Source organism: Protomyctophum bolini (genome assembly GCF_963924005.1).
Source record: "Protomyctophum bolini genome assembly, chromosome: 20".
Classification (NCBI taxonomy): Eukaryota; Metazoa; Chordata; class Actinopteri; order Myctophiformes; family Myctophidae; genus Protomyctophum; species Protomyctophum bolini.
Window position 1 is genome coordinate 11,381,912 of NC_137881.1, and position 13,520 is coordinate 11,395,431.

The 13,520-nt window shown below is 46.3% G+C and overlaps 1 protein-coding gene across 1 annotated transcript in view; it reads right to left on the minus strand.

Annotated features, from left to right (window-relative positions):
• Window positions 1-13,520, minus strand: part of nrxn2b (neurexin 2b) — a gene marked incomplete at its 3' end in the record, with an annotated part of 769,013 nt that overhangs the window by 47,427 nt on the left and 708,066 nt on the right. The window contains exon 19 of the mRNA XM_080791852.1: window positions 5,301-5,472. Within this exon, the coding sequence (XP_080647978.1) occupies window positions 5,301-5,472 (172 nt within the window). The remainder of the gene's footprint in view (window positions 1-5,300; window positions 5,473-13,520) is intronic.

Genomic DNA, 13,520 nt, shown 5'->3' on the forward strand with positions numbered 1-13,520 from the left:
ATGCATTACAGCATGTGCCTTTCGTGTGTGTGTTTGTGCAATATGCACGTGCTGTGTCTGCATTTGTGTGTGTGTGAGCAGTATATGCATAATATGCATACTACACACATTATGTGCCTGTATATGCGTGTCCCGTGCATGTGTACGTGAATGTATGTATGCTTACGTGAGTGGAAACCTCATATATCCAAAACTGTTACTTTTCAGAATTCAAATAAAAAAATAGCAAAGGTAGCAGATCTACAAGCTGAAAACCGCAAGCTTGCCGATCTGCTACTTTTGATGCTTGTTTTGCGTGATGCTGTAGTGTGATAAAATTGAGGACGTTACATTTTGGAAAATCAAAACAATAAACTCATTTCACTGCCTCTTTGAAGAGGACTCGCTCTGTGCCATTTTGAAAAAGGGCTATAAGCGGTCAGTTTAAACCAATGGGAAGCAGTGCAGAAGTTGTCTAAAGTGGTTTTTGTTTTTTTGTGGTTATAGTTTTGATTGTTTCTAGTGAGTTAAATATGGAGAGGAGGTTTCCGCCCGGCGATATAAGCTGCATTCACCACCTTTGACTTTGATTGCACGTGTGTGTGTGTGTGTGTGTGTGTGTGTGTGTGTGTGTGTGTGTGTGTGTACACACACTGCATACATAGAGTCCCCTACAGTGGCTGTGCTGTGACACATTCACATTTTTTGCATTGCTTATTATTCTGTAACATCAATCACTGTGACAACAGCTAACCATCCACTCCACAGCTAGCTCGACCCCCCTTTCTCTCTCTCTGTTCTCTCTCTCTCTCTCCATCGCTCGCCCTGATTCTCTCTCATCACTCTCCTCATAGTCTCCTCATTCATCGCCTCTGCATCCCACATCCATCATCTTTCCAGGTCTCCCCCCATTCCCCTTCATGCGTCTGCCCTGCATTCATATTCCCTCTCCCCCTCCTCCTCTCCCCCTATACCCCCCTCTCTCTCTCTCTCTCTCTCTCTGCTATGAGCCAATTGTCAAATGTCAGAGAGCAAAGCGACATGACAGGTCCACTGTGGGCCTGCATGCTGTAAATGAGAGAGAGGATTAGAGGGAGAAAGAAGGAGCAGGTGTGATGAACGAGACCGTTATAAAAGCCTAAATGCCAGTCGTAGCGCGAGGACAGCTGATTGGACGACGGCCACCATTGTTCCTTTTTTACCACAATGTCCTGGTTTTACTGCAGGGAATTATACTGCAATCACAGAGTGGATGTGCTTTGTGGAAGAGAGAGAGAGAGAGAGAGAGAGAGAGAGAGAGAGAGAGAGAGAGCTGCTGTGATAGGAGACGGATATCAAATGGAACACAACCAACCACCCTAATCATTGTATCTATTCCTGCACTATCTGCATCGAGTGATCTCGGTACGTAGAAATTGATTCATTGGAGGTTCTGACTTTCAATTGAACATACATTTTGTTTTGATTGTATTGCACCACTTTTTGCTTTGGCAAATTAATGTTTTTTGCTCATGTTACCATAACGTCATAGTGAAGAGAAGTGCGTGTGAGGCGGTTATCATAACGTCATAGTGTAGAGAAGTGCGTGTGAGGCGGTTATCATAACGTCATAGTGAAGAGAAGTGGGTGTGAAGCGGTTATCATAACGTCATAGTGAAGAGAAGTGCGTGTGAGGCGGTTATCATAACGTCATAGTGTAGAGAAGTGCGTGTGAGGCGGTTATCATAACGTCATAGTGAAGAGAAGTGCGTGTGAAGCGGTTACCATAACGTCATAGTGAAGAGAAGTGAGTGTGAGGCGGTTATCATAACGTCATAGTGAAGAGAAGTGGGTGTGAAGCGGTTATCATAACGTCATAGTGAAGAGAAGGGCGTGTGAGGCGGTTATCATAACGTCATAGTGAAGAGAAGTGCGTGTGAGGCGGTTATCATAACGTCATAGTGAAGAGAAGTGCGTGTGAAGCGGTTACCATAACGTCATAGTGAAGAGAAGTGCGTGTGAGGTGGTTATCATAACGTCATAGTGAAGAGAAGTGGGTGTGAGGCGGTTATCATAACGTCATAGTGAAGAGAAGTGCGTGTGAAGCGGTTATCATAACGTCATAGTGAAGAGAAGTGGGTGTGAGGTGGTTACCATAACCTCATAGTGAAGAGAAGTGCGTGTGAGGCGGTTACCATAACGTCATAGTGAAGAGAAGTGGGTGTGAAGCGGTTATCATAACGTCATAGTGAAGAGAAGTGCGTGTGAAGCGGTTACCATAACGTCATAGTGAAGAGAAGTGCGTGTGAGGTGGTTATCATAACGTCATAGTGAAGAGAAGTGCGTGTGAAGCGGTTACCATAACGTCATAGTGTAGACTGTAGAGAAGTGGGTGTGAGGCGGTTATCATAGCGTGGCCATATGGGCGAGCAGCAGATGCTTAAAAACATCTGTTTGCTTTTTTTAACCCAACCTGGCTGAGGCGCGCAGGGAGAGCCACGGTGATGATGGGGATTTTACGCACGTACACACGCACGCACGCACGTACACACACACAAACTTTCACAAACTATGTACACGTGTCCATACACATGAGCCCGTGCACCCAGGAAAACCAAGACACACTGACTAATGTGTGAAGCCAGCCACGCATCCGCACGCACGTGCACATGCACATGCACAGTGCACATGCACACACAGACACACGCATGGCCACTAGTACAGGCTGGCGATGCAGTCCCAGAGGCACGCAAACATCACTTTGAAATGTGTTGTTATTAAACGCTGTCTGGCCGTCACAGACATGTCTCCATGTGTCTGTCAGTGTTCTGTCTCTCCAAATCATCACCTCTGTGGCCGCCCCTACCCTCTGGAATACTCTCCACACACTCCCTCCCTCCCTACCTGTGAGGGAGGGAGGGTACATGAACTGTACATGAACTGTCTTATCGTTTTAATTCTCATTTTACTCTTTTCTCCTAATAAAGTTGTCCTTTTGTTATGTTCCCTCCCCTGGCCCCCAAACATTTAAAGTGCCTATGAATATAAGTCCCAGATATTATTAATAGAACAAGCGCTGAGGAGAATTTCGACTCGTTTCAGTCAGACCTACTTGTCTCGTCACTGTCTGTCTGTCTCGCGTGCCTTCATTTCCGTTCCTTCTCCGTCTCCCCCCTCCCCCCTCCGAGTTCCCCGTCCTTTGGGAAAGTCTCATTTTCCGCCCGGCGCGGTCTATATACGAGGCACGGAGATCCCTTGTGTGTCTCGTCACAGACACACAGAAAGAAGCCGAGTCGTGAGGAGGAGGAGGAGGAGGGCGGGGGAGAACCATGATGTCCCTGTGAGACTGCCTGATGTGGGTCAACACTCAACAGACACATCCGGGAAATGACGATTTTACACACCAAACTGCACTTCTCAGTGATGTGTACTGTAAGGGAACCACCGAACCAATCAAATGCTTCATTAGTGATGGCCTCGCTCGAGGCCCCGCCCTGCTGGGAGTGTCACTATACGCTCCCAATTAAGCAGTGGTTAATTATAGCAGGAACTCCCTCAGGGGTCCCTGAGGGACTTCCTGGGGGTCCCCAGCTAAATGATAGTTAGGAACCAAATGGACTGGGTCTGTAACTCTAAAAGAGTGTACAAATGGACACTCTCAGAGTTGAATTAACATTACAATTTTACAATATGAATTGGGGGACCCAGAGATAGAAAGGCCATTAATCTGGGGGTAGACTAATGCCTGTCACACTGGGGGGTCCTTGAAATTAAACGGGTTAAGAATCACTGCTATAGCAGTAAAAATTCTCTTTTCAAATGGGGGTCCGCAGGCTCATTAGTGTCGATTTGGGGGTCCTTGACATGAAAAGTTTGGGAACCACTGGCCTATAGTGATTGCAGTATAATTATGTAGCGCAGAGGGACGAGATGTCTCACAGATGTTAGTCTCGTGCTGCCAGACTGTTGCCTCTCGCAATTTTCAAATGCTTCCGTCGTACAGTCTGGACTCAGAAACGGAAGCTCTGATCATGAGTAAAATATAAAGCGGAAGTGGAGCCTCCTCCCCACTTCCGTTTTTACAGTCGCGCAAATTTATCCTAATATAAATAGAAATCATCTAAGCATATATATAGCTTGCTGCTTAGCAGAAATGTAAATGAATAAATTAAGCTCTAAAGATATTTTAAAATATAATTTTATGAACGGAAATGACAGATTACTCGGATTTCGGCAGACTCTATATAGCATTGAGATTCTGGAACAGTGGTCTGGCTATGCGAGACCACACAGATGTTGAGTAACCCTCCATCGGCACCGAGGCTGCCACGATTGTGTCTCAGTGTCGCACAAAAAATATAACTTGTGCCAAGTGCATGGTCCCATTTAGAAAGCTTGTCTTCTTTCTCTGGCTCTAATGAACGTCAGCCCGGTGCACACACCGCCTCGGAAAGGCCTCCATTCTCCATCACAATATAAAAAGGGGGGAACTGTCACCGACGGTTTGATATTTTCGCCTTGCCGTTTCGTTGTTGGTATAATGTCACTTTGCTGAGTGAAATGAATTGGACACATGTTGACACCACTGCTCTGCCCATCGCTTCTCTAATACAGGGATGACAATGCCCAATCCAGCCCTTTGAAAAAAGGCACAACAATTTTACACTCTCTCTCTCATGTCATGAGTTTTCATTCGTCAACAATAGCACAGGCAATTTAGCCTGCCTGATGCTTAGACCTTTTGCGTTCGCTGACATAAGCAGAAAATGTCTTCCTTTCAATAACCATGTCGGGTAAAAAAGAAAAGAAAAAAACAATAAATGTGAACAAGATAAACACAGTGGAGAGAGACATAATAGAGAGCTGGTTTCAAAATAACCCCACAATTCATGGTGAAACGGGACACCATCATTACGCCTAAACAACATGAAGCCCACTGCCGGGGCTGACTCATACAGTAGGAGGCCGTCTGCTCTCCTTTATTAGTGTCTGTCTGTTTGAGAAATGGAGTTAACGTATATCATCCTGAATGTATAGGGGAAATGTATTCTCTCTCAGCGTCTCTCCACTTGTATGTCTTTGGTTCACGTTGAGGGTTCAACTCATCGACCCCTCACTGAAGATCTTAAAGGCCTATTCATAGTCCAATTTTAGGTGACCACCGAAAACTACAACATGACGTTACGCCGCTCACCCAAACACATCTCTCTGTTTTTAACAAAACGGTGGTCAACCTCTTCACCGAAAACTGGACTATGAATAGACCATATAACAGTCACTGACACCCCTTCCCCCCCCCTCAGTGCCCACACCGCGTGGGACCCCCCCTGCGCTCCTCCTACCTGAAGGGAAGCGTTCGATGACGGGCTGGCTGTCCACCTGTAGCGTGGCGTTGCCGCCGCTGCGCGTGAAGCGCACCACGTGGTATTTGCCGTCGCTCACCATCACCGCGCTCTCCTCGATGCTGATGTCGTCCGTGCCCACGTTGAAGATCACGCCGATCTTTCCCCGTTCCTGCAGAGAGAGACGAGAGAGAGAGAGAAACGTCTGTGTTAAAACGATGATTTCATTGTTTATGCACCTTTTTGTTGTTGTTGTGACTGTAAGGTTTTCCAGGCGGGGGGCAAGTTAGGTAAATTAAGGAAAGAAGGACGCCCGAGGTCATTTTCTCTAATGCAGCAATTCCGTCAGGCATATTGGTCACATTGGGTGGTAAACTGGCCACCTTGATGGATCATTGGAGTCAATGACAGCCAGGTGAACCAACTTATAAATAATCACAATTTCTGAACAATTGAGACCTTTATAGAATATTGGGTCCAGGGAAATGAAATAAGACATTATCACACATTGCTTTCTGCTATGCTGCTCTGTGAAGGCCCTTTCTAACGGGCAGCGATTAACCTAGCTAGTGATTCATTTTCAATGAGACCTGCGTTCTTTTTTCTGTACGTGCGGAGAAGTCGAGGTGCCGACAACGCAAGCGTATAACGTCTGCGTTTATCGATTGCACGTCTGAAAGTACCTTATTTCATCGAACTTCTGGTGCGAGTTAGTTTGCCACCCATGAGCGCCATGGGATGGATGGCGCATGCCCGACGTCCAGCGCTATAATCCAATCGCAATCCACTTTGAAACTGATCAATAATAATGACCACCCAGTTCATCTAGCCTTTTTTTTCCTTAATGCCAGGACGGTCATCAAAATGACTCCTTGCCGTACATCAGCATTAGACATTATAGAACTACACTGACTGAGTGACTGAGGCGTCTTTAGCATTCATCAACCTTGTGGTCCCCCCTCCCCTCCCCTCCCCCTCCCCCTCCTCTCACCTCCTATCGATTAGCGCTGACAGCCACCCACTGCTTCTAGTTTATTACAGTCAGTCGCCCACCCACCCACACACACACACACACACACGCACGCACGCACACCCCCCTCCTCCTCCTCCATCATGTGGTTTCTGTCTGTCCTCGGTCACAGCAAAGGTCAAAGTCATTTTGCCATGTTATACGTTAGAGTCTGCCTGCCAAACCATGGAGGGATGGGGGTGGGGGGGGGGGGGAGGAGTACAACGGAAGGAATAGAGGCAGTCTGAAAGACAGACGGAGATACTAGACAAAACCATTAAGAGATGATGCAGTCTCTCTCTCTCTCAGAGTTATTCTGGGACTTCCAGTGATGCCCTGTGGCAGTATGGCTGCCCCTCCCTAAGGGGACACGGTGGTGCAGTCGGTAGCGCTGTCCCCTCTCAGCTATAGAAGGTTCTGGGTTCGCTGTGGGCGCTGCAGGGCCGTGTTCTCTCCTCCACGTCATCAGTACCCACCGCCCATATATACTGCCCCATAGATTACATTGGATAATTGACACTATGGGTGCAGTGGGTGAAAAAAATGGGTTGCAAAATTGTGTGATAAAAATCTAAAAGAAAAAAAAACAGATGCAGAGTCTCTCTCTCTCTCTCTCTCGGCACAATATACGCTCGCAGAGTTATTCCGGGACTTACAATAATGCCCCGTGGCAGTATGGCTGCCATTAAAAATGCCCCTCCCTGCTGGCCATAACAACTTCCTGCTGGACACAGGGGATCAAGGCCTATTGGCTGCGGACAGGTACTGCAATATGCCTATTGGCCGCGGACGGCATAGTGCTATCTGCCTATTGGCCACGGACGGGTACTGCTATCTGCCTATTGGCCGCATGCGTACAGTATACTGCTATATCTGCCTGCAGCAGCAGCAGCTTGTTGGGCTTCCAAAAAAAGCCCAACACCATTGATTCTATTATCTCATTAAACTATATGTGCATTTTCACTCAGCTGTACAGTACCTTCCATATGGCCGGAGGTACTAGGGAGGTTAAACCACCATGGCTTTGGCTCCCAGCGTTTTTCCATTATTCACGGCTGATTAACTATTTTAAAAAGAGAGAGATAGGGCAAAAATGAAACACCCCAAATGTTAATTGAACCTAAAGCGTGGAGTTTAACCGAGTAAATAAGCGGCTAGAGGTTGTACGGTAGCTTAATGAGCGGTATAATCGCGGCCAAATTTATGTGCATTCATTTCTAACCACCACCGATGCCGTAAAAACAAAGTAGTAATGGTATTCAAGCCAAGACCAGGGCGTCGCCATGAGAGCAATTGGGGTATTAATTGAGCGTGCTGAAACTGCTTTAACCCATTTAGAACGGGAACGACGCCTTTTGGTGTTTTAAGCGTTATGTAATGTTATACTTTATAGATATTGAAAAATAGCAGATCTACATGCTCATAGTGTGGCACTGAGTGCCGCGCTACGAGCTTGTAGGTCTGCCATTTATTTTTTAAATCGTGAAAATGTGTCGCAAATCTTTGAATATATATTCTTTCACAGTGAACGTTTTGTTTTACTCTGGGCGGGTTCCTGGAACAACACATTTTCAGATGGTAGGGGTCTGCGGCAAAATATAGATAATTCTGGGAGTCCTTGACATGAAATAGTTTGAGCACCACTGACATAGAAACATATAGTAGGACTTTCAGAAAACTGAAGGATTTAGAAGACATTTTGTATTATCAGTTCTCAGATCTAAATGGGTTAAGTGGAAATGTTTGGTGGGTGTGATTGGTGGGTGCCGGGGGGGGGAATAAGAGACAGAGTGATTGTCAAAATGATCAACGTTCTTTGTGACGGTGAAAAAAACACTGGCGTTTCAAAAGTCCAAGCACAGTTAATTCGCTAATTCGATCCAATTCAGAAGCAGTACTTCTAGGAGTATGTGTAAATAAATACATTTTAGCTTAGCTAGGTGTTGTTTATTTGTGCCTTACATTCACACACACACACACACACACACACACACACACACACACACACACACACTGATGGTCGGAGAAAACCATGCAACCTGCTCATCGGGAGCAGAGTCTTCATCAATGACACTTTGACTATAACTCTGGGGGTAGCCAACAGGGATCGAACTGAGAACGTTGCGGTTCCCATCCGCCCACTCCTAAAATAATTCACCTATTCACCTATACAAGAGTTAAGGTAATGTAATGGCACTCTAGTACATTGCTGACCTTAAAAATAACATTTTCTAAATAAAGAAATGTCAAAGCATCTGGAGACAATAGCTAATAACATCGGAGGAATAAAATATTTTTTACCCGAAGTCAGCTTGTTTGGTACCTGTCCTTACTTCAGTCATGACCTGAAGTCAGCTTGTGTGGTAGCTGGCCTTACTAGTCATGACCTGAAGTCAGCTTGTGTGGTAGCTGGCCTTACTAGTCATGACCTGAAGTCAGCTTGCTGGCCTTACTACAGTCATGACCTGAAGTCAGCTTGTGTGGTAGCTGGCCTTACTAGTCATGACCTGAAGTCAGCTTGCTGGCCTTACTACAGTCATGACCTGAAGTCAGCTTGCTGGCCTTACTACAGTCATGACCTGAAGTCAGCTTGCTGGCCTTACTACAGTCATGACCTGAAGTCAGCTTGCTGGCCTTACTACAGTCATGACCTGAAGTCAGCTTGCTGGCCTTACTACAGTCATGACCTGAAGTCAGCTTGCTGGCCTTACTACAGTCATGCGAGTGTTGAAAGATTAGAAGAAACACAAGAACACCCTTTCAGTTATTTATGAACTGGCGGTTCGATACTCTCCTCCTTGGATGATCTCATTCTCTACAAAGGGAGGGAAGTTCACAGTAGGGTTTCAAATGGCAGCCGGGACGTTCTCCTCTTTCATGTTACTCACCGACGCGCCGACAGACCACCATGCCCGTTGAGTATCCCCCTCCCTCATGCATTTTCACCAATCGCACCACTGCGCACACACACACACACACACACATGAAGGCGGCCGGTCAGTGTCGATTTTGTTGACTAATACTGAAACGAAAAATGTCCGACTGTCAACTATACCTTTTTTCACTGACGAAATGGAAACTACATGAAAACTAAGCTATGATGACTAAAACTATAAGACTAAATATATTGGCAATTTCGTCAACAAATAAAAACTAGAGTAAAATGTCAGGAAGGGACTCGTAGATCGGCTATTTTCAGCAAGTGTAAAATCAGCCATTACGACGGCGTCAAGGCCCACCAAAACACATTTTAAGTCAACTAAATCAACTGTAGATTTAGTCGACTTAAACTAGACATTCCAGGTAACAAAAATGCGACTAAAACTAAATGGAAAATCTAAATCTTTGCTGTCAAAAACAACACCGTCAGGAAAGTGAACACTGCATATCCAGGGCTTTTCTTCGCTATACAGTTGATACCTGTATCTGTCTATTGTAGAGTCACAATAAGGCGATAAGCCAAGTGGTTCCGAGAACTAAATGATCCTCGTCAGAAGCAGAAATGGGATCCATTACAGCTCAGCCAAACAAGATGCTTAGAACGCTCGTCATGATAGATACCTCTGTATAGTAAGTAGTACATAATAATACCTCTGCCCAGAGAATTAATTCAATTTGATATGGAGGATGAATCCATCCTATTACGTCTGAAGGGCTCAACAAGACAGCAAGAGAGAGAGAGAGAGGCGGAAGAGAGAGAGAGATAGAGAGCGCATTTGAGTGATATTTACAGAAAGATTAGCGTTTGTGTTCTGCAACATTAGTTGGGACTCTTCCCTGTGCATGAGGCAACGTATCGAACCCATTATGGCAGGAAGCTGCTGGGAGCCACTGGCCTCTCTCTCTCAAGATGATTCCAGCATTGCGGTAATGACATTTTAATGGCCGCTTCCCTTAAGCGAAAGTATCTCTGTACGTACGGGGAAGGGAAATATTACGTACAGTATATAATATATATATAGGCCTAATCCTCCAGTGACTGGAGGCAGTGAAGTCGACACAAAGCGCTCTGAAATGAAGGCAGTGCATGGTGGGTGGCTATAAGGTAACTGACAATAAGCCCTAACTGCTCTTTAAACACAGACCGAGGCTCCTAAATGACTCGCTAAGCGGCCTTTAATCTGCTTTCGGGTGTCTCGACCGCCTAATGTCGGGAATAATGTTGTTTCCGCTGCTTTATGTGTGGATGATGGCGGCAACGCTTCTTTGAGCCAGCGGTCAATCAGCGATAACTCGGCAGGGGGTGTGTGTGTGTGTGGGGGGGGTCCATCATTTAAATGAATGTTTGATTAACATCTTGCATGCCCATGGGACATGGCAACCACTCCATCCACTTAATATATGCCAGACTAGAACTCCATAAGGATAACAAATAGCGGTTCGCCCGGCTCGGGGTACTATATATACACATTATGTCTCTGTTGCCCCCCCACTCCGCCACACTCCATGTCTCTGTTGCCCCCCCCCACTCCGCCACACTCCATGTCTCTGTTGCCCCCCCCCACTCCGCCACAGTCCGCCCAGGCTTTCAGGTTGCCACGCGCTGCACTGGGTAGCTACCAACCCATTAAGCACTCTGACGTTTGATGGTTCGGCCAAGTGTTCAAGATGGCAGTTACAACCAAGATGTTGACTGTTGTTGGGGTGATTTAATTAGTCTCTCATAAGGACAGGGGGGGGGGCTGTAGAAATGCTCGTACAAGGAAAGCGTTCGCGTCGATCTGAAATTCCTTTCAACCTGACCTTGCAGCACACGTACGTGTGAGAGCGCGGTGAGGTAAACGCATGCTGGGCGAGTCCGTGAATGTGAATGAGGTGGATGCTGTGTACGTATGTATACCTATAGTGTGTGTGGTTGTGTGTGTGTGTGCGTCAGTGCGTGCGTGCGTGTGCCGACTGGTTATCAGTCAGAGCGAGGCTGTGTTCACAGAGAGAGGCTGTTGAGAGGCTGATCACACCAAACAGGACGGAGAGAAGGAACAGAGAGAGAGAGAGAGAGAGAGAGAGAGAGAAAGGAGCAAAAAAGGGCAGCGAGAAACGGCGCTTGATGAAACAGAAAACGGAGCGAACCTTGATGATCCTCCAGAGCCTTAAGGTGAAGCTTGGAGATCAAAGCTCCTTTTGAAGATGTCAGTATCTCTCTCTCTCTCTCTGCCGTTCTGCGAGCAACGTTATATAGTCAATTAAGTAAAGGTGCTGGCGAAAAGGAAAAAAAAGACTAAGGGAGAATTGGCAACGCAATTTTTCAAGGATTTGTTTCCCCGGTTCTTCTTCTCCTAAGGGGCTCTTCGCGGTTCAGGAGACAGCTTAAGCTTTTGTCTAAAAACCCCAACATCAACACCACCCCTCCCTCCGTTCCACCTCCGCACGTCTTTTTCTTGCTCCTTTTGTCTGGATGGGCTGCCATTATTCTCAACATCTCTCTACATTTCCTTCCGTACATGTAGCAGATTGCATGTTTTTCTTCCCCTCATTATAAAACAGTCAAAGTCAGGAAGAATGTTATGTTTCTCCCAACATGTATGCAGGTGGCGGAACGCTGTTTAAGTGTTGTGTCAGTCAATCAGGGGCTGTGGTACAGGAGGTCTGCTGTCAAATCCGTGCATGTGCCGGTATGTACAATTTAAGCATTTAGCAGACGTTCTTAAATCCAGAGCAACTAACAGTTGCAAGAACAAAAACATGGTAATACATCATATACATAAAAATAGTCATCATGAATCATACGAAAGCTAAGCACCTAACAGCGGTACGTGCGTGCGTGCAGAGGTGGTGTATGTGACTCCATACAGGATGCCTTTTCAATTAACGTCTGATTAACATCTCAAGTGCCCGCGGGACACGGCAAAATTCCATCCAGATAACGCGTAGCCTACCAGGATCCTACGTCTCGAGGCAATTGCCGAACAGATGTGCAGGTTATAGTCAATTAAGATATGGTCTGGGCAAAGACAAGAGAGAATGGCAAGGCATTATTCAAGGATATATTTAGGAGATTAGGAGACTGCCTAACCATAACCAACAACTCCATCTCAGGATACGATATACCTTTTCTTTAATCAACTGTCTGTCTAGATTTCCTCCATATAGCCCATCTTCTCCCTCATTATAAGGGAGTCAAAGTGCCTCTCTCTAGTGAGCCAATCGTACATAAACAAATTGTCCCACGTGCACACAAACACACACGCACGTGCACGCACACACGCAATATGAACTAGAACGATATACAACTGAAGATTATGCCGCCGTGACATTATGCCAAATGTTGGTTGCTTGTAACGTAGACAGTGAGCGATGTTAAGCATATGGCAGTTTTGCTCGTTAAAGTCGTCGGATAACACTAAATGGCCGAGTCGGAGGACATCTGTATAAAAGCCTCACCGATCCATCTTATCTATAAATGCAAGTCTCTGTATGTACATGTGTATACGTACGTGTGTGTACGTACGTCTGTAATCCACGTAATTTGAGAACTGTTTGCCCCACCGAATTCAAATTTGACACAAACGTTCCAAACCCCCACAGGGAGTGCAGTGCCCGGTGTCAAGTCCATTGTTCAAAGTAGGCCAGTGCCCAATGGGCACCGCTATCTAGTGGACCACATAAAATAAATGCACCACATCTTTGTACGTGTATGTCTGTAAGCCACGTAACTCGTGAACTGTTCGCCGCACAACTTAAAAATTCTCAAACGCGCTCTACACCACCACACAGAGACAGATACATACGGGCATAAAAGGGACACAGACAAATGGGTACGGGCATTGCATAGCCAGGGTGGGGCATGGAACTCCAACTTCCATCGTTACCGATTTGGTTCTCTACAGCCGGGCACCGCTCTAGTATGGTTAATGACAGAGGAATCCACATGAATAAGGCAAAAGGTATAAATGTGATGTGACGTGTCGCCCCCCACCCCCCAAAGAAGACGGGGAACACATAGGGATGAGTCAGCGGGACACTGACACAAACGGATGCAGCCATTTAAAACTTGGGTCAAGGTGGGGGTCGTTGCATTTTGTGCGGGATCGGCGTGCCTCAAACCCGCCCCCTGATGGAACCGTTCGTCATCGTCCCAAGCTCACACTTTACCTTGATTATGATCCATCACAGCTGTGTACTGCGTGTGATCAAAGCCCGGGTAACTGCCGTGAGTTGCAGACGATGTAGGTATTTGCTGTATGGGAGCCTATACATCAGCCCCAGCACAG